Source organism: Podarcis muralis, chromosome 6, assembly GCF_964188315.1.
Source record: "Podarcis muralis chromosome 6, rPodMur119.hap1.1, whole genome shotgun sequence".
NCBI classification, from domain to species: domain Eukaryota; kingdom Metazoa; phylum Chordata; class Lepidosauria; order Squamata; family Lacertidae; genus Podarcis; species Podarcis muralis.
Window position 1 is genome coordinate 80,781,764 of NC_135660.1, and position 21,805 is coordinate 80,803,568.

A 21,805-nucleotide genomic window follows, 5' to 3' on the forward strand; every position below is an offset into this window, starting at 1 on the left:
TCCAGAACAGATTGCTGTAATGCATTGCAAAGGTCATGGACGAGGAAGGGATCCAATAACCAGAGGAAATCATGCTGCTGACAAAGCAGCCCGAGAGGCAGCCCAAAAGCCTGTGGGAGGATTTATAGCAGCCCTCATACCAGAGGTAGCTCCAGAAGAAGTTAAACCTCACTATACCCCAGAAGAGAGGAAGTGGGCTGAACAGGAAGGAGCAGTTGTGAAGGACGGTTGGATGATCCTGCCGGACAATAGGATTTATGTACCTCATCATCTAGCAGGCACAATTGTAAGAAATTATCATGAATCTACTCACCTTGGCGGTACTGCAACCAGAGAGAGTCTCAGTCGGAAGTTGTATATTATTAACCTATCACAATTAGCAACTTGCATTTCACAGAAATGTGTTCTTTGTGCTAAAAACAATCCCAGGCAGGGACCGGTACAACCTCCTGGAATCCAACATGTGGGATATGTCCCCATGGAAAGTCTAATTGTGGACTTCACAGAGCTGGTCCCTTCTAAGGGATTCAAGTATCTCCTTGTGTTTGTAGACACTCTTACCGGATGGGTTGAAGCCTTTCCCACCCGAACTGAAAAGGCACGAGAGGTAACTAAGAGACTCCTCACTGAATTGATCCCGAGGTTTGGATTACCTAGATGCATTGGAAGTGATAATGGGCCAGCGTTCATTGATCAAGTAGTACAAGAAGTATGTCGAGTCCTACAAGTGAAATGGAGACTGCATGCAGCCTATAGGCCTCAGAGTTCAGGGAAAACTGAAAGAATGAATCGGACTCTGAAAACCCAATTGGCAAAATTAACCCAGGAAACGGGATTGGGATGGGTAGATGTGTTACCCATAACACTGTTTCGTGTTCGGTGTGCACCCACAAAAAGACTTAAGTTGTCACCTTTTGAGCTCCTGTATGGGAGACCGCCCTCCTTTGTTCAGGATATTCCAGCTGACCTTAAACAAATAGGAGACTATGTGACACAGGGACAAGTGCAATCTCTCTCCCGTGTTTTTGTTTCTCTTAACAGGTGGGTCCTCGAGCGCACGCCGTGCAGCATTGCCGAGCCGATTCATCAGTTCCAGGCTGGCGATAGCGTATGGGTGAAAGAGTGGAAACGTGATCCACTCGCACCTAAGTGGCGTGGACCTTACACCGTCTTGCTCTCTACTCCAACAGCGGTGAAGGTAGCTGAGGTGACCCCCTGGATTCATCACTCCCGTTTGAAGAAGTCCGAAGGCAGTTGGACGTGCAAAGGTGACCCCTCTAATCCTTTAAAACTGACTCTCTCCAAAAACCCCTGTATCTAGCCCTACCGGGAACGGGCTAGGTCACGGGCAACATTAGACGACCGGCCTGCTGCAGCCACAACCTGGAAGCTGGCTGACCTGCGCACGCCTGAAGCTTGAGGAGCATCTGAACCAGCGATTGTGAAAGGGAAGATTCTCTAATACAATTAATTGACTGGCCCCCCCTTGTGGAACAATTATCAGAGATATTACTCACTGGGGATCCTCGGGATATATGTTTTGGTCTTGGTGGTTCCCCATTTCTGTCACTGGGGGAATTATATTGGGACTAATAGTTTTATGCTATCACAATAAGGTAATCTTTTGTGGAAGGAATGCATATGCTAGACATCAACATGATTTTATTATTAATCCTGATCCCTTGGGAAGGGGAAGGGTCCTTGAATCTGACCAAATTTGCTAAATATGGATTCAGCCATGACCACAATATGTGGGTAGGTTTAGCTGAAATGGTAGCCAATGTTGCAAATAGGACCAATTGCCTTGTTTGCTCTCTTGGGCCAGATGATTCAGAGGGAGGTATGCCCTTATTACCGATACCATTAGATGCCATTGGTATGGTAAGCGAAATGCCACACCAAACAGAAATACAGAATTTCCCCGGATGGAACTCAACTAAACCATTACGAGTTATACCTGTACAAGGGGAATTCTGTGTACATAAATCATCAGATGCAGCTGATTCTACCATGATAGGCTCTTCTCATTGTCACTATACTTGGGATTATTTTAAGAATAGTCATACCTGGGCACACGGTACTACCTATCGAACTCGGAATACCTTGCCCTGTGCACCTCCTTTTATTCATGCATGGAAAGTGGTATGGAACATAACTGTGACAGAAAAAGGCAATCTAACATACTGCACTGTGAACTCTCTACCTCTTTTGATATTTCGCCTTCTGTACTCCACGTACCAAAAACCTCAGACCCGATGGTTGTGGTGGATATGTGGAGAATGGGCATACAAGAAACTCCCTTCCAAATGGAGTGGGACTTGTTTCCTGGGATGGGTATTACCACCAATGTGGATTATGCCCACTAGTTCGGCCAAGCGAACACGAAGGAATGCTGATATTTCTCGTATAGCAGGAGGAAGTACCCAAAGTTGGAGCGGTACTGATGATTGGCCGCCAGAGCGCATTATAGCCTATTATGATCCTGCCTCCTGGAATCCTGGTGAGCTCATACAAGGGGCACGGGATCCTATTTATAATCTAAACAGAATAATTCGATTGCAAGCAGTAGTGGAATTGGTAACCAATGCAACGGCCCAGAGTTTGAGACTTATTGCACAACAGTTGGATGAAAGTAGAGCCGCCATTTTGCAGCTGAAAATGGGAATGGATTATGTACTTGCCAGGCAGGGAGGCCTATGTGGAGTCTTGAACTTGACAGGGAATGCCTGTTGCTTTAACATTTCTGATAATGGTGAGGCAATCCGTGTGTTGGCTACAAAGATGGAGAATATAGCACATGTCCCAGTACAAACATGGGAAGGATGGGATATGGGATGGCTCACCAATTGGTTACCTAATGTCACAGGACTCAAAGGGATACTATTGTCTTGCTTGTTTTTCTTGACAGTAGTGGTAATGGTTTTATGTATGATGCCATGTATCATTTCATGTTTTAGAAGTACAATTAGCAAGATGGTTTCATATGAAACTCTACCTCATATCATGGCCCTATACAGAGCTTTACCTCAGGAACATGATGAAGGTCAAGCTATCAAGGACACTTGGTATGAAGGTCCTTGAGCTTGAAAGGGGGGAATGTGGCATCTGAATATAGACTGTATTTTTAATTAAGGTTTATATTGACTTATATCTTGATCAGGTTCATAAAGTCTAAAAAGGGCTTGAATTCACAAATGTTTCATGCCAGGCAGAGAAAACCTTGGCCATTCTCCTAAGACAAGGGGCCCCCCTTGATTTATAGCAGAAAAACAATTCTCAAAGTCGTAAAAGCTGGAATTACAGACTAAGAGCGAAGACATTGACCTTACATGTTACAGAAGATAAAAAAGCAGAGATAAACATAATTAGGAATGAGTAAAATGATACCAATGTGCCTCCCAGTAAAATGAGCCAGATCTTCTCCCTAAGGTTAAAAAAGCCACGAGCAGAAAGCTGGCAGAAAGAGTATTTTTTTGAGAAGTCTTTTCAAAAGCTGTTTCTTAAACTGAGAGAGTTAAAAGAGCAATAAATATTGGGAACAGCTAAAGAGGAGAGCAGATGGCTGAAGGGGGGGGTAAACTGAAGGGGTTCCTTTTAAAAGCTGTTTTTTACTGAGTTCCTTCCTTTCTACTTTGAGAAGCTTTATTCTTTTAAAAGGTTACCTATGATAATGTATGAAATATATTAGCTTAAATATATTGGCTTAAATGTAATTATGCAAAGGATTTAAGAAATGCTAGATTCTTATTTCATATAGTTGTAAGAGTTGTATTTATCCTGAAATTAAGTCAGTCACCAGCCTAGCCCCCCTGCTGGACAGGAAGACGCCATCCGGACAGTCCTGATATATGGTGTCAGGCATTTGTTTGGAAACCTTCAATGAAGGAGATCTTTCAATGTTGATGTGAAACTCAAGATCCTTGACATATGTTTAAGATAAAAATTTAAGATTAACCATTTGTTTTAGAAGGCAATAGGGTGAAGAGGGCAAGAGGTGAGCTGGTAATTAAGATTCCATGTAAGATATATTACTACTTATTTGTCATTTATAGATGTAACAATATATAGCTCTTTGTGCTCCATATAAGGACAGGAGGATGTGGGTGTATCTTTTAGGATTGGTTATAGCAATCAGCCAATAGGAAATCCAACCAGGCTGATTGGACAGAGGCAGCCCAAGGAGGAGCAAAGGGGGCTGGATTAAGGGAATATAAGTGCTGGCCATAATGGCAGGAGGCCAGGCCAGAGCTTGGTAACCATATACCACTGTGCCTCTCATTTATTTGTCTGACAAATAAATTATTATTTTAATTTCTCTATTGCTGCGTTGAATATTTCATTCCAGCTAAGCGTTAACCACAAGCAGGGTGCTACACCAGTACACTAAAACAAAATCCTATGTGTTTAATTCAGAAGTTAAGTCTCACTGTTTCCAGTGCACAGGATTATGTTTGAGGGAATTTTTTGTTTGTTTGTTTGTTTGTTTGTTTGTTTGTTTGCTAGATATGCATGCATAATAGAACTGTGAGACTTGGAGACATGCCTGTATTTTTTCCATTTCAGTTTTAGTGGGATTAGTAAAACATGCAATGCGATTTTAAAACCTACTTTTTTGCAAATAGCTTCTTTGCAAAGCTGAGGAAGAAAACACAGAATAACCACATGGGTACAAAAGGCAATAAAGGAGTGAAAGAAATCAATACATTAGCAGCCAGCCCTCCTGCTCCTGGCAGAACGGGAGAGATTAGCATCCTATGTCCTATAACAGTCTGTCAGATACCACGTTTGCTTCCACATCAGAGCCCCATTTAGTACTGCTGACGGACACTGCTTTTTAATAACTAGCTGAAAGTTAAATTAAAATGAAGATTTCATAAAAGCATTTAATATAGCACTATCATATCCAGCAAGATCCTCTTATAATGTATACTCAAAACTACTGCACTTACAAGAGGTTATCTGAGGGGCAATTAACAGGCTATTCATTAGTAATCTACCCACTGCCTTGCAGGATATCTTTGGGAGAATAAAAGGCTAAGGAGCAAACCCTACACAAATCCATCCTTAAGATGGTTGGATGGTGCCTTGTACGCTGCCTCCTGGCTACTCCTGCAGCCAAGCTGGTGCCAAATGTATTGCTCTACTTTCCTTTGGACTACATCAGCAAGGCTGAGAGAGGGTCTTGCAGACTGGGCAGCCCATGACCCCAGTACACACTGCCCATGCTTGTGTCCTGGAAAGGTCACTCTGGTACTGCTGATGCAGCAAAAACAATGCAGGAGGCAGCAGTTACGAATTACCGGTCTCTGCAGCCACAGCAGGCGCTGTGATTCTCCAGTGGTTTTACTTCACCTCCCGAGACACACTCCATTGTCTCTCGAGACAAGACCGATGCCAATGACAATGCTAGTAATCTCTGAGCTCCGATCAACAAGATATAAAGCAAGGAAGATTCTAGTTTTATATAGACTCAGTCAGGTTCTATTTTGGACTTTAATTACTTGTTTCCTACCATTTTTATTTACCCTTTTTATAGGAAAAAGTGATATTTTGCACTTACACACAAGAAGGGATGGGGAGGCCAGTAATCCTCTTGGAGCAGACCTGATATTGAGGCTTTCCCCCATTTTTTGTGTGCCTTTGTGTGTGTACGTGAAAAGAACAATTAACAGGCAATTTGTTATTCATCACTAGTACTATTGGCTCCTGTGCCTTTAAATAACACAGCTCCCCATTGCAAATCTAGACTATTTTAGTGCTTCCTATCCAAACTGAGAGATTAGTGATCAATTTCCCATTGAATAACCTCTCCCCCGCACCCGTTTCTGTTCCTGAGAATTGTCCGATGTTAGTTCCTGTGTGTCAGTGGGGATGTTTAATTACTAATTCTTCTTCTTCAATATTAGGTGAGAAAGAGGAAACATGATAGAAATGTATAAAATTATACATTGTGTAGAGAATCTGGAAAGAGAAAAGCTTTTCCTTTTCATAGCACTAGAACTCAGGGTCATCCAATGAAGGTGTACATTGGAAGATTCAGGACAGACAACAACAAAAGAAGACTTCTTCCCACAGTGCATACTTAAAACTGAAATTTCCTCCCACAGGAGACAGTGGTGGCCACCAATTTGGATGGCTTTAAGAGAAGATTAGACAAATTCATAGAGAATAAAGTTACCAGTGGCCACTAGCCACAATGACCACGATCCACGTTCACTGTTTGAGGCAATATGCTTTTGAAGCAGCAGGAGGGGGGAGTGCTGTTGTCCTCGGGTCCTGAGCTTCCCACAGGGATCTGGTTGGCCCCTGTGAGAACAGGATCCTGGACTAAATGGGCCATTGGCCTGATCCAGCTGGCTCTTCTTATGTTCTTATTTTAAATACAGAAATGACGCTATATTTTATTTCAACTGACTTTTGTCATCCCTGCTGTTTTTCGACTAATTTTGCTCTTTTAGATTTTATTGATCTTAAAATAATGTCTATCATTTTACTCATGTAATTATCACACTGTACAGTCTGAATGAATGTGAGGTGCTCTGAGTGATATACTATATCAATATAATACTACTAAGTGATAATAGGCAGTAATACAACCAGCTGATCCTAAAAACTATAAGCGTCAGTTGAAGTTACCAGGGGGACCTTGGCTGGATGCAATTTACTTGTGAATAGACATTACGGAAGGAAGGATTTTGGCAATGGGTATGGGCGTTGCTAGATAATTTGACACTGTATTAAATGCTGTGTACATCTAGTTTTAATTCTTCCAGCTAATGCCTCAGCAGTGCTAAATGGTTCTAGTGTGGAAGCATCCATTACATAATGGCAATTTGAATGGCTTACATGAGAGCATCTTCAATTGCACTACTTCTAGCTCCATGCACGTTACAAGGAAAGTTGGGATTTGATCTTTCAAATGTTTATGCATTATCCTAACTTTTTGTTGGCTCAGGTCTTTGGACTTGAAGTCTGGGAGACAAATAAGTGTCTTGAACATTCCACAAGGCTTCTTAAGCTCAACTGAAGACTCTGGACACTGCTGTAATACAATTAGCTTTAAGCAGATCCATAAATTCCCGTCAAAATATACTTCTAATGTGATCATGACAACAGCTAAAGGAATGCATCTAAAACTGAATACAACCCATGAGATAAGTACCATTTACTGATATTTCTGTTGGGCTGTTGCCGCGCATTTTCAACAGAACCTTTACAACAAGAGGTCAAAAGATCCAGAGATTTAAAGCAAATCCACAAGAATTAATTTGTAGGCACAATAAAACACATCTAATTCCTGATGGCGCCTTGAATTCTAGCAATTTATTCAAGAGTTAATGGTTTTTGCCCACTGCTTGAAAATAAACACACAGACTGCAGTTACTTGGGAATTAGGAGCAGATAAAGTAGAAGAACATATTATCATCGTCATTACCTATAAAGCATGGCAATGAAATAAACAAAGAAGTGAAGCAATACTCCAACTACTGCACCATAAGGAGGCAGGAAGGATCCAGAGGAGGCGACGGCCAGTGGCTTGGCCCCAGACACAAACCTAGGACTTTCCATAATTCCTAAGGGGAAGAAATCAACACTCTAGGTCTACGTCACATGGCAACATTCTCCAACCTTTGCCAGAAAGGGTCATATTCTTCTTCTTCTCTGAAGCGTTCCCTGGGAGTTCGGTTCTTAAAAACCCTGGAGTAGAGAAATTGTGCAGCAAAATTCATAGCAATGCCTTGGTTGTTATTGAAAGGTAGGAGTCCCAGCCAATGAGCAAAACTTGCCTTTCCAAATACTGTCAGGAAGGGCAGCAAAGCAGTCTGCCTGGCGAACAGGCTGCTGAAAGACGTCCTCCCACTCAAGATGGGACAAAGAAACGACTTTGCGGATTGGCTGCTACTATTTAAAGAGATTATTTCACAGGCCAACCTGTCCCTGTCAATTTGAGTCAGGCCCTGGATTACACTTCGCTGGCATTCAGTTAGCTGAATGTTTAAAGCTTTAGATGTTCACTGCTGAGCTGAAGAACGATATTGTGGTTTGTTGCAAAGCTGCAAAGTGTCTCTTTCTAGGAAATGAAATGAGCAGAAGGGTCCAAACATTGCACTTCCAATGTATGCTTACCAGTGCTTTTGCAGAGCAAATTTAAGGAATGTTGGCACAACAGCTTCCCACCCTACCATGAAGAACTGAGAGTTGGAGAAAACAGCCCAGCCATGGTTATCTGCAAAATAAGAGAAATCATTCTTAAATTCACAAAAAGTCACAAAGTTTAACCGTTCTTAGAACACGGTTATAATTTGGTAACAGACTGCACACAAATCGGCTTATAGATCTCAGAGAATGTAAGGACACACAGAGCTAACACTGTCATATTCATGCAGCAAAACTTAAAATCATACTTAGGCCATATCTGTGCTGCAGCTCTTGTTGATTAGCTCTGTCTCTCATTGCTCCACAAAGGGGAAAAAAATTAGAAGAGGACACAGAGATCGAGGAGGAGACAAAATTGCTCAGCCCCTTTCAACATCTGGGGAGATGGTAGGTGCTTCTATACGTTGTCTGTCTTGACCCAAGTTTCCTTCAAGTTTCCATTTTTCTAGAGGAAAATGCAAAGACCCCCAAGACAGTTTTAGGTCATTATTTTTGACAAACATTGTTTCACTAATATGGTGATACTGACTGAGCTGAATCTGGAAGGTGCTGAGTTGCCATCCTTGGTTTAAAATTAACTAGCCATAGTTGGAGCTGTTCATCTTCTTAATGGTAGATAAAGGGTAAAGGAGCTATTATTGTACTGGCCTTCCTTTCATTCCCACCTGTCATACTCTATTGCTGCTGGGAAATCCTCTTATCCTGTTCTTCATGCCTTTAACTGACCAGATTTGCCTTTCGTAATTCTTTCAGGAGACAATGTTACACCACCATTAAATATAAACAATATAAGTCTTGGTTTCAGTATGTCTAGTAACAAGCGATTTTTCTTTTTAATCTCGTGGGACAGTTGGAAAACAAACAATAGACTTTCAGGCTATTTCCCTAATGCTGACCCTGCTCTCTCTGCACTGTAATCCTGCTCAAATCCTCTCCGCAACCAGGACAGTCTTTGCTAAAGAATTAATCTGGACTTTCTCACTGCCCTTTTCCTTTATATGCCGCCTTAGGAAATTCAGCATCCTTCCTTTGTTACTAATACCATTATTGGTTGGTGTCAGATTTTCCTGGTGCACTTTCTATTGATGCCCAAAAAACGAACTTCAGTCTGGCCTCCACCTCCATCTATCCCAAATGAACTTCTGCCAGGCAATTACTTGTACATATTGCCCAGTGGTTTGGCTAAGACTGTAGTATATCCATTCACACTCCCTTTACTGATAGACAGTTTCAACTTTATAGCACTGGCCTCCTTTGTATGGCAAAGTACTGGAGTCTTATGGTGCTTTTTGGAATAAGCTGTTTGTTTACAAAACATACAGGTGCACAACAGATGGGAAAGAAGCATACATGCATGCAAGCAGTAGTAATCCTGTACCAAAAGCAGTGAAGCACCCCAAGATCTTGGCAAGCTACTTCTGCCACCCAGAAATCTCTTGGCAACAGCTTCTGCAAGCTCTCAACTCAATTTGTATTCTAAGTTCTGCCTGCATTCATTCAAATTATATTTCCAAGCTTACAACCAGTTGGGGTTGGATACAAGCTTCAGTGGCTTGGAGTAGTCACTAGTCTCAGATATCATTAATGAGGACTAGGGCTGGGCGATATATTGATATATTGTCCAAAACCAGTTTGAAGTCCACATCATGATATCGGTTTCATAATTTTTGACCTGGCAATATATCATGAATTGTGTGTCCGTGTCTGTGTATGCTATGCAAAAACCATGATGTGGGAAAAATGTGAAGCCAGCCAATGCCTCTATTTAGCTCCATCCTTATTTCAGACATTGTGATATATCGGTATATTGTGATGTTTAGCTGGTGGTATATCACAATATTGATATATTGCCCAGCTCTATTGAGGACCTTCATTAAGTGCCAAGCTAAAGAGAAAGAAGCCCATTCTGCACAACCAATAATATTACACAGCAGACTCACACTTTTGTACTTTGTCCCACTAAGAGATCACAGCAGTCTAGGGATAGATAAATGGTTGGACACTGATATGAGCTATATGCTTTCTTGGGTTTAATATCTTCTTATTCAATTGCAAAAGTTTTTGAGAACCAGATCAACTTACTGGGAGTAACCCTCAAGTTAGAACGCATTCCTGTTCTCTCTGACGTTTCCCATCTGTGTGCCCCAGGTAGCTAAGAAAAACATTCTCAAACTAGTTATCAAAATTCAAGGAAACATTCCAGCCAGATTAAAAGTGTGGCTGGGGAAATGGGTGTGGCATGGAGAGGATCACAAGTGAGCTGGAGGACCTCATTTGGCCACAGGGCTTGAAGTTCCCCAACCCCAATGTAAAAGATTATAATATCAGTGAGCTTCGTGACTGGGCAGGGATTTCAACCCAACTCTCCCTTGTCCTACCGTGGTATTCTAACTGCTATAACCCACATTAGCTTTCCCCTTCTTGGATGTTTCACCCATATTTTAGTAAATTGCTTGCACATATATTACTCAGTTCAGGTGCCATATGGACCATCTCATACTATGGCTGGTTCTTCTCTTTGCTTCTACATTTCACAAGGAAGGGGGGTGTTTGCAGACACACTGAGAGAACGCTGGCTATTTAAAGCCTGATCCTGCTAAGCTTTCCCGTGTGATTCTGCTGTCTGTTCCTTTGACAATGAATGACCCCAGTAGCCAGTTATTACCAAAGCCTTCAGCACAGCAAAAGATACTTCCACTTTATCAAACACCATGATTTTCCAATGAGATAAAGGCATGTAGAAGAGTCCTCAGAATGTCCGCCTCCACCTAAATGGTTACAGCACCAATTGCGAAAGATAACCGGGCCAGCTTGCTTTCTGATCTGCGCATCTCTGCGGGCTGCTAAGAGTAAGTGTGTAAGTGGCCTTGAGAGGATCAGGGTCGACAAGATCAGGGACCAGAGAGATTGAACAGGCACCGAAAGGTGAAGCCAAATGCAGGGTCAATGTAGGCCAGGATTCATGTCTGAATGAGCAGGCCAGGCTGAGATGACTCCCCAAAGGGGAAAGGCATGGTGCCCGTAATCTGGGACAACATTCAAATCCAGAAGTGGTAGTCTTTGGAGACAATGATCAACTTTAGGCAGTTGGAGACAATGATCATCTTTACCAGTGTAGGAGGTCCAGATATGGCTGCCAGCCATTGGGGGGGGGGGGGATGCGGTCCAGCTCTTTAACTTGATCTACACAAGTACAAATCAGCCTCTGAAGCTTTTCACAGCATGGGACTAAATACTACCACTTGCACACCCTCCAAGTGTCTCGATTTTCCAGGGACAGTCCTGGAATGACGAAAGCTTCTGGCCTGATCCTGGAATGTCCCTATTTCCCCTGCCAGTGCTGACACACTGTTCAAGCACAAAACATGATGGGGAAAGGTTTTTAATTGGTACAGGGCATTTAAAAATACATTTTTTAAAAATCCTATGTTGTTCCAGGTAGCTAAAACCAGGACGGACTAGTAGCAGGGCAGGAAAAAGACCAAAATCTAGGAATGTAGCTCATTGTTACAAGCATCTTAGGGTACCTATCTTTTCAGAGGAAAAATACCTCTGAGATGGTCCCTTTTCCTGACCAACCCAAGCAGCAAACTCTCTTGGTTTAACCTGGAGCCAAGGGTGTCACTGAACTGTGGGCTTAAAGCTCATAGATACGAAATAAAAAGAGTATATTTCCCCAACAACTGAATAGGGAACCTCTCTGACGTAGAGGAGGCAGCTCAGAGACCAGGGGTGGAATTGGAGAGGAGGCTGAGGGAACACCCCAAGGGAGGGTGTTGGAAAAAGAGTGAGAGGCTGCCAGCTCTGCAGGCAAGGGGTGTGACAGAACAGCTTCTGAGCCCCACAGGGGTGTCACAGAAATAGTGTAGTTGGTCAAGGGAGCCATGGACTCAAAAACGTTGAAAACCTCTGCCTTACACAATCCATCAGGGCTGCCTAAACTTCTTTCCTTTCCAATCAGTGTAAGTAGCTGCAAGCTTAACCATTCAAAGTCTCTTAGGCTGTTCTAGACTCCTATTGATCTAAATCCCTTTCCCCTTCTTCCAGCTGTGTCCAATTAGACCGACTTAGCTTTGAATCACAGTTCACTCTGCGTTTAAAAGCAAGCTTCACGACCAGCTTAGTGCCACTCCAGAACTCGTACTCTGGATGGACTGAACCAAAAGAAAAGGGAAATTAAATCTGGAGTAAGTCTTTCAGCAGCCTGTCAACCAGGGAATCAACTAACTGTTTGGCTGTTTTGTTTTGGGGTTTACTTATAGGTCATTTGCCAGAGAGCAAGGAGGCAAAGCTGTCCTCTCTCCCCCGGGTTATTTTCTTTAGTTGTACAGTTTGGTAACTTTTGGGGCAAGCTCTGCCCCGAGAGCTGCTCAGAGCAGCTGGCCAGTGTCTCCAGCTCAATCTTACACTGTATTGGCCCATAAATATGGCACACTTTCCCCCCAAATTCCGATTGTGAAAAGTGCGGCTTACCCTTATGGTCTCGCTGCCGAAACAGCTGTCCAGGAGGGCCATCGGGGGTGCGGGACAATGGTGCACAGCCCACCCGCAGCTGCAAAGCCTCCTTGCTTGGGGAAGTAGTGCCAGGGGTGCTGGGAGGTGGTAGTGCCAGGAGGCAGGTGCCCAGCATGCTAGAAACTGGGCGCTAGCTTGGGAAGCAGGGCGCCAAGAGCCAGCCATCCCCCGTTCAGGGCAGCGGTGGCAGGAGGCAGCTTGCACCAGAAAATAAGTCTTGAATTTTAAAGGTGCAGCTTATTTGTGGTTGCGGCTTATATTCGGGCCAGTACGGTACTTGATTTACTCCCAAGTAAGTTCCAATATGGGACGCGGGTGGCGCTGTGGGTTAAACCACAGAGCCTAGGACTTGCTGATCAGAAGGTTGGCGGTTCGAATCCCCGCAACAGGGCGAGCTCCCGTTTGAAAGCACGTCAAAGTGCAAGTAGATAAATAGGTACTGCTCCGGTGGGAAGGTAAACGTTTCCGTGCGCTGCTCTGGTTCGCCAAAAGTGGCTTAGTCATGCTGGCCACATGACCCGGAAGCTGTCTGCGGACAAACGCTGGCTCCCTCGGCCAATAAAGTGAGATGAGCGCCGCAACCCCAGAGTAGGTCACGACTGGACCTAATGGTCAGGGGTCCCTTTACCTTTACCTTTTAAGTTCCAATAAGCTTAAAATATAGCAGTGGTGACTGCAGTGGGGTGGAGCTGCCCTCCTGACACCAGTGTTGCTGCTACTTACCTGGATAGGTCGAGGGCGGGGCAGCGTCAAGATCAGGGCTTTGTGGGAACTCCAAATTAGTGGCAGTGGTCCTACCCATTTACTTGCACAGCTCCAACTTTGCCACTGCTCTGACCCTGCCAAGTCCAGGTAAGCAGCAATGATGGCAGGGTTAGGAGGGCAGCTGCACTCACAACATTAGCAGCTACTGGCTTCTTTGAAATAGTAAGAGAGAGAGTTGACATGTATTCGATACAAAGTCTGCTGCTAGCTGACTTTGGACCATCCCAGGTATTCTCACTGCACCTCCGTTTCTATGTCTAACTATTGCCCAGATGTCAATGAAAAGTACCACAAAAATGCAAGCACATATTGACCATGGGCACTTCCTGATCTTGGAACCTATAAAACATACCCCATCCGTGTTATGCACATCGGATATGTTGCAAATGCATGCCCACCCTTCTCTGCTGTGGCTGGACCTTCCAAAGAAACCATTTTTCAAGGGTGACATCACCAATGTGATTCAGGTGTCGTCTCAGGAAGCAAATGTTGGGCACTGCCCATCATCTAGGACAGGGTTTCCCAAACTTGGGTCTCCAGCAGGTTTTGGAGTACAGTTCCCATCATCCCTGGCTACTGGTCCTGCCAGCTGGGGATGATGGGAGTTGTAGTCCAAAGACAGCTGGAGACCCAAGTTTGGGAAAGGCTGATCTAGGAGATCCATCTCTAAACTACTTCAGTATTTGTCCTACTGAAGTGGACACAGGCAGCTGATGGCATATGGTCACACAGCAGAAAGGGAGCATGTGTGTTGCACAGCCTTCAACTTTGGGCTCAGTTTGGGAAATTTAACCAACTTCTCTTTTAAAAACAGAAAACAGACCACACTTTGTCACTACAAAGCCCCACCTTTCTTCAAGCAGTCCTGAAGGGCAGGCCTGGAACCAGTGTAGCTTTTCTCAGCTTCGGCAAACAATACTTAGCACCAGATATTGGCACTGAAAACCCCCAAAGACATTTTTTCAGAAGGCTGACTCACTCGCTGCTGGCAGTTTGTCTCAGCGTAGTACAAGCCGTATTGTGCTTGAACAGACTTGGCTCTTCAGGGAGGCCTCCCAGTGCCCCCTCCCCTCATGACACATGGTTCTCATTAGGTAGTTATATGCATCGTTATACAGGCCAGTTGTTCTTGGACATGTGACTATGCAGCGAGTTGTTTTGCAGTGTCTGTGCCATTGGGATAGTTCAGGGTTAGGAAAACTCGTGGCCCTCCAAACTCCCGTCACCCCCAACCATCAGCCAAACTGTCTGGGGCTGAACTCTGAATGTACATTAGACATATTGTTAAATGCCACCTCAGTCTGAGCAGTGACAGACTCCAGGGGTCCCAGAGGTCTGGTGTCCTTGGAATGCAAGTCAGCAGAGACTATTGTGTCTTTAGGATATAGGGTTTCATTTACACATATATACAACCTGCCTGTAAGATGGGTGGTATTACAACACCCACCCTAGACCTTGCTTCCCTTTTAGGTTTTCACAGGTCCTGCTTCTGTACCTTTAACAGCAACCTGCCATTTTTCTGGCCCCCAGCTGCACCATCATAAGAGCAGCAACTGCCAAGATTCTCTCTTCTACTCAACTCTGGAAGGTATAGAAACCCTCCCAGGAACCTAGTGCCTATAACTCCACATTAGCACCCCCTGAAAATATCTACTATAGCCAAGGGAAATTATATATATAATGTTATACAGTGTGTATTGGATTCATCAGCATTCATTTTCTCTCCTTTTGCAACTGAAGGGTATGTACACTTTTTTGCCATTTTATGATCTTTGCAAAAAAAATTATGAATTTGTTGTTACTGATATCCAGTAGAATTGAGGGATTGGGGTGGCAGTTGCTTAGCAGCCATGTCCCCACTCTCTCAACACCTAACCAGTTAGGATAAAAACGCTGGCTATTGCATTAGGGTGATAGTCCCTGCACCTGCTGTCATCTTGAAGGTATTACTGAATCTCAGATTTTGCTCAGATCTCTTATTCACATGATTTCACTAGTTTCTCAGAATAGTCCATATTAGGACTAAAGATACGAAGGAATGCTTTTGCTTTCCAGGCTATTATTGTGCCAAAAATCTGTGGCATTATTTTGAATTGAATACTTCTCTTGAGTTGCTCTTTAACAAAACACCAGTGTGCTTTACTGCTATTATTATACTTGGAATCATGTGTGGGAAGATAATTCTTATTTAAACAGACAGACTCATAAAACTAAGAGAGGGTACAGAAAGGTTGAAAATGGCCTTAAAATGTGCTGCAGAACAAACTCTGCCATTCAACTATTTAAGACACGGGAGCATCCTTTGGTATAGTAAGCATTGTCAGTTTCCTTTCTGTGAAATGGGTTGTTCTGTTGTGCTTTGTAAAGGCAAGCATGTGGTTTTGTATCTGGGGCTCAGCCTCAACCTCCGTCTTGCACTCATTTCCTTGGGGAGTGATTTCTCCTTTATGAAAAGGCAGGTCAGATCAGCAGCCATTTGTTACTGTGCAGCCACCGCACCCCTCCAATGACAACCATTTTATGGTAGTGCCAACAACAGTTTTTCCAGACTTCTAAACGTGGCCCCCAAAAGACTGAAAACCCCTGCCATAGTGCTTTCTGTTTTAATGTGCTTTTCTCTGCTGTTGAAGACTATTCAAAAATGTCAGCCTGTTTGTGGCATAGTTTTTGACTACTGCTGCTGCTCAAATGGAAAATAACACACACTTTTTGAGGTAGTTCTGCTGATACATAACTGGTATTGGGGTTAAATTGAAGGGACTCTGCTTTTTTTGGACATCGGGCCCCCCCAAAAGGGCTTGTGCTCCTGGGGACCACCATGCAAAATTGGGTTATGATCCCTTATGAAGTTTCTGAATGTATAGGGAATAAACGATTTCCCAAAATATCTTGCAAATTAACACCACTTTCTGCTGCCAAATGCATTTTGAACACAGTCTTCTTCAGTGGCATGGAACATGCAGTATCCCAGTTTTGTTTACATCCCTGTTTAAAGAAGCCTGAGCTATTGTGTATTCTGGATCCATTCTGAAGCAGTAAACAATCTCCACCACTGAAGAAGACTGTATGGCAAAATTGCAGCTGTATTTTAAATTGTTGGATGGTGGTGGTGGTTGTTGTTGTTTAAAAACACCCAGTCCCTATTTTTTACATGTGTTTTTGTTGTTGGGCTCCAGCTCCCACCAGCCCCAGGCAGTACAGTGGTACCTTGGGTTACATATGCTTCAGGTTACATACGCTTCAGGTTACAGACTCCGCTAACCCAGAAATATTACTTCGGGTTAAGAACTTTGCTTTAGGATGAGAACAGAAATCGTGCTCCGGCGGCGCGGCGGCAGCAGGAGGCTCCATTAGCTAAAGTGGTGCTTCAGGTTAAGAACAGTTTCAGGTTAAGTACGGACCTCCAGAATGAATTAAGTACTTAACCCGAGGTACCACTGTATAGCCATTGATGAGAGATGTTGAGAGTTGTACAGCATCTGGAGGAGCACAGGTCCCGTCCCCCCCCCCCCCGTATTAGCCTAAGCAACCCCTCTGGGCTGATGTTCAAGTAAAATGTGGCCATTCCTATGGCTGCTGCCCTGAGATCTCCTTGGAGAAAGGGTGGGGTAAAAGTACAACAGTAATAAATTAATACAGCAGTTGATAAACCATTTTAGTGAAATATAGTGGCCAAGAGATTGTTTTGTACGCAAGAGACCCCAGGTTCCATCCCCAGCATTTCCAGGGAGGAGTTTGAAAGACGCCACCTAGAGACCCTTGAGATTTTATTCAGTGTAGAGCCATCGGGTTTTCATGTGTTTATTTCAGCTCATAGTGAAAACAGTCAATCATCCCGTGTCTTTGCCCCGCCCAGACCCCGGGCTATATATACCTTATTTACACCATCAGTCACGCCTGATAGGCTGATTCAAACTCCCCTACTGGAGCCAGATTGGACAGCTCCTACTGGCCAATCAAGTTGCTTCATTCTAGAATCCTACCTGCCTATTGTTCTGGGATTCAAGCTCAAGACATAACGGATTTGCTGGAATTCCAGCCAGTGTAGACCAGAGTGGGGGACCCCCAGTCCGCAGGTCAGTCTTGTCCCATGATATTATTTCCCCCAAACCACACCCAGTTGTCAATCAGCTTGTGCATCTCATGACATCAGCTGATGGGAAAGACAAAAGAGCAGAATTCTCTTGATTTTGTGTTCACTGTGAGTGCCTGTTCACAGCAGGGAACAGGCATGTGTAGCCAAATCATCAGGATTTGACCTCCCCCCCTTCCCCGCTTGTCAGCTGATGTCTGGGGGTCGTAAATACCCATTGCAGGCCTTGGCTGTGAGAAGGACTTCTCCCTTGCACAGCCAATACTTGAAAAATGCAGCGTTCTTTCACTCCCCCCACCCCCAAACAGTTGATGGGTAGGGGAAGAAGTGCTCTGTCACATGGGCATATTTGGGGGGAACAGGGGGGCAGCTGCGCCTTAAATCAAGTAAATAAATAAGGATACTTAACTAAAAGTAGAAATTGTAGAAAGGTTTTGAGAGATTTTTCTGAGCAGTTGGGGTCAAAAGAAAGTAATTTAAAAGAGTTGCTGAGACATTTCATTCCAAATCTGCTAGATGGAGCCAGACAGAGGATGATGACGACAGGTGGGTGTCCTGACCCCCCCCCCCCAACATAAATCCTGGATACACCCATGTTTTGCCAGTACTATGCTTTGGGCTTTCCAAAGCGGGAAGCGTAAGGCAGGCAATTCCCCTTGTGCTGCAGTTCCCAAGCAGCTGATAGCCAGCTAGCTTTCAAAATTCCTTGTGTGGAAACCCACACAAGGGATTTGAGCAGGTGAATTGTCCCACCCACTGTCAATGTTGGCCCCCAGGGTGGAATCTGGCCTCTGAAGCCCAAAAGGTTCCCCATCTCTGTTGTAGACAATGCTGGGTGTGATAAATTATTTGTCTGACGTGGTATGAAGCCTATTTCCTATGCCTCTGATTTATGTTTCTGCGGGGAATCTTAAGTTTGTGAGTACATGTAGGGACGCGGGTGGCGCTGTGGTCTAAACCACAGAGCCTAGGACTTGCTGATCAGGAGGTCGGCGGTTCAAATCCCCGTGACTGGGTGAGCTGCCATTTCTCGGTCCCAGCTCCTGCCAACCTAGCAGTTCAAAAGCATGTCAAAGTGCAAGTAGATAAATAGGTACTGCTCCGGTGGGAAGGTAAACGGCGTTTCTGTGCGCTGCTCTCATTCGCCAGAAGCAGCTTTGTCATGCTGGCCACATGACCCGGAAGCTGTACGCCGGCTCCCTCGGCCAATAAAGTGAGATGAGCGCCGCAACCCCAGAGTCGGTCATGACTGGACCTAATGGTCAGGGGTCCTTTACTTTACATGTAAAATACTGGAACTATGGTAATCTGCGCTGAGCTTTCAAGACAGAGTGGAATTCTTAAAGAAATCTAATCAAACAAGTAATAATAGGCCTGACTGGTAAACCCCACTTTGTTCTCTCCTGCAGAGTGATTAAAAACTATGCATACAGAAATCCAAGGCAGCTGCTTTGTGCTTGATCCAATTGGTTGTATTCAGTGGAGCTCTTTTTCGGCACATTCCATTCATGCTCCATAGAAGTAAATAAACTCTTACACGCCCCACTTTTTGCTTCAGCAGATTTGGCCTAGAACGAGTTTCCCTGGGTGACTGGTCCCTATGTGGAGTTTAAAGGGTGGCTTGGATGGGGGTGGGGAGAAAGGAAGGCGAGGACCGCCTAAGAAACTTGGCTCAGCAGCCAGAGACTATTTCCTCCCAATTCTCCGGCTGCCAATCCAAACTGTTCTGCAGAGGGCCAGTGCATACTGAGGAGAGAGGCTGCTTATTTCTCTTCATCTGCTGGACCAGGAGAGATTCCTCCGGACGGAGCCTCTGAAACTATGCTTTGCATTTGGCCTCTGCTTTTTATTTTAATGCTGAATGGACAAGGATTGGGTAAGTCTTTCAAAACTGGCAGCTTGTAGAAGCATTATCTGCTCGAGGGAAGAGCAGCCATCGGAAGCAAATCGATAGAGATGGATAGAAATACAATGTGCTCATTCTTGGTTCAAAAGAATGGGAGATTTTAACTTCTGAAGTTCACATAAGGAAAGCCCTATATAATAAGCATGACCTCTGTGCAATTGGAGATCGTGTTTTATAGACGCAAACTATAAAATTTTACAGGGCTCAAAAATATGCAGTGCTTGTCAGGCTTCGCCAAAAGTCAGAGTAATATCACCAAAATGGTATGCAGGTTCAAGTGCGATTCACTTTTGTCAGTCAGTCATATGGCCCTCTGAACAGCATTCAGTTTTGGAGAGCTTAAGAATTATATTGCTGTGAGAACTTCAGTGTTTCAAGAAGCTAGTAATGAAGATGCTTGTTAGCCTACCTCTAAAGATTTTTCTTGGTTAATAGTGCTGTGTTTGCCACTCTAAGTTGTTTTATTGGACTGTGTATCGTAGCAGGGAACATGGTTTGCACGATGCTGGATCTTTGACTTTTAGCATGTAGAAATGTTTTAAAGATACCTTTGTGTCACACACTGCCATTCTTGAATAAGGGTGCAATCTAGAGAAAGGCAAACAATATGAAGGGTGCAGCTCTATGCATACGTACTTTGGAGTCTAGTTGAATTTATTGGGTCCCACTTCTGAATTAATTTACATAGGATTTGGCTAAAATTTATTTCAGTAGAAGAAAATTTTGCCAGCGTTTAACTGTCTCACTGAAATGAACAGGGTATAAAAATCCTTGCTAGACATTGCTTTAAATCTGCAAATATTTTTGTTTTTGCCATGGGGTAGGCTTTCATGCTTCTCTTACACTGTCTCCATTGGGTACATTTACCCCTCCCCTTATGCTTTATGTTCTTTCGGTATTGCATAGAAATGCTGAAGGGCTGTGTAGACAGGTTGTTTTTGCGGCATTTCTTCAAGCATTATGGTAATTACTTTTATCCAGGTATATAGGTGCTGCCTGCCAGCCTATATCACAGTAAACATAGGCTGCAAATCCCACTTGTAGATCCTCACTTCCCTCTTGTGAGTTTGCTTTAGTCATTATGTAGAAGCAGTGACGTGGGTGGCGCTGTGGGTAAAAGCCTCAGCGCCTAGGGCTTGCCAATCAAAAGGTCGGCAGTTCGAATCCCCGCGACGGGGTGCGCTCCCGTTGCTCGGTACCAGCGCCTGCCAACCTAGCAGTTCGAAAGCACCCCCGGGTGCAAGTAGATAAATAGGGACCGCTTACTGGCGGGAAGGTAAACGGCGTTTCCGTGTGCTGCGCTGGCTCGCCAGATGCAGCTTTGTCACGCTGGCCACATGACCCGGAAGTGTCTCCGGACAGCGCTGGCCCCTGGCCTCTTAAGTGAGATGGGTGCACAACCCCAGAGTCTGTCAAGACTGGCCCGTACGGGCAGGGGTACCTTTACCTTTACTTAGAAGCAGTGAGTAATATGCTATAAGTCAGGACAATTCCTGCCTCTGTTCTCAGTTGCCAGATCAAGCCACTGTCTCTCAACCTTGGCCTCAAATCTGCAGTATGGGAATAATAATAAAAATGTAGAATTACCTTACAGGGCTGTTATAAGAATTACTGAGGTAAACCTTTGAGCACTTGTGGAGAATGCCATGGAACTAATCCAACTTGCAGGCAGATCAGTTGATTGGCAGGCAGCACTAAATGCAGACACAGTTGCAAAATAAGACCTTTCACTTGAAATACATTCAAGTTGGGACTTTACTTGTTGATTTGGATTCCCCCCCACCCACCCACTTTCCTCTTTTGGATCTGCTTTAGTTGTACTACCTTCTTGAGTTGCTTTGTGCCTTGAGGATGTGTACACATTACAGTGGTACCTCGGGTTACATACGCTTCAGGTTACATACGCTTCAGGTTACAGACTCCGCTAACCCAGAAATAGTACCTTGGGTTAAGAACTTTGCTTCAGGATGAGAACAGAAATCATGCTTCAGCAGCACGGTGGCAGCGGGAGGCCCCATTAGCTAAAGTGGTGCTTCAGGTTAAGAGCACTTTCAGGTTAAGAACGGACCTCCGGAACAAATTAAGTACTTAACCCGAGGTACCACTGTACTGGCTTAAAACACAGCCAGGCAGTTTTTCTTTCTCAGTTCGGATCAAAACTGTTTTGTGGGGAAATGCATCATAACAAAGTATTTTGTAACAAATAACAGGATAGCTGCAGGATACATATGGATGGCAGCTAACACCCCTTGTACACAGCTTCCCAAACCAGCAGTGGAGCGTGCTGTGGAATTGCAAACACTGCACACACAATTCCCCATTCAGCAAGAAATATGCACACATAGAAACCAGCTCCTGCACACACATGC

At 44.2% G+C, this 21,805-nt stretch overlaps 2 protein-coding genes across 4 annotated transcripts in view; one reads left to right on the forward strand and one right to left on the reverse strand.

Annotated features, from left to right (window-relative positions):
* The window catches only part of LOC114597077 (L-threonine ammonia-lyase-like), a 35,161-nt gene extending 27,462 nt beyond the window's left edge, over positions 1–7,699 (reverse strand). The window contains exons 1-2 of the mRNA XM_028729181.2: positions 7,436–7,699; positions 4,609–4,635 (exon numbers count right to left, since the gene is read on the reverse strand). Of these exons, the coding sequence (XP_028585014.2) occupies positions 4,609–4,635; positions 7,436–7,569 (161 nt within the window). The 5' untranslated portion in view covers positions 7,570–7,699. The remainder of the gene's footprint in view (positions 1–4,608; positions 4,636–7,435) is intronic.
* Positions 1–21,805, forward strand: part of PLAC9 (placenta associated 9) — a 52,625-nt gene that overhangs the window by 16,545 nt on the left and 14,275 nt on the right. Inside the window, exon 1 of one of the 3 annotated variants that reach the window (XM_028729185.2) lies at positions 19,190–19,406. The exons of 1 other annotated variant lie outside the window; for it this stretch is intronic. In XM_028729185.2, coding sequence (XP_028585018.1) covers positions 19,352–19,406 — 55 coding nt within the window. In that variant the 5' untranslated portion in view covers positions 19,190–19,351. Of the gene's footprint in view, positions 1–19,189; positions 19,407–21,805 lie in introns of those variants that run through there. One more of the 3 variants, XM_028729184.2, reaches the window with a different exon arrangement.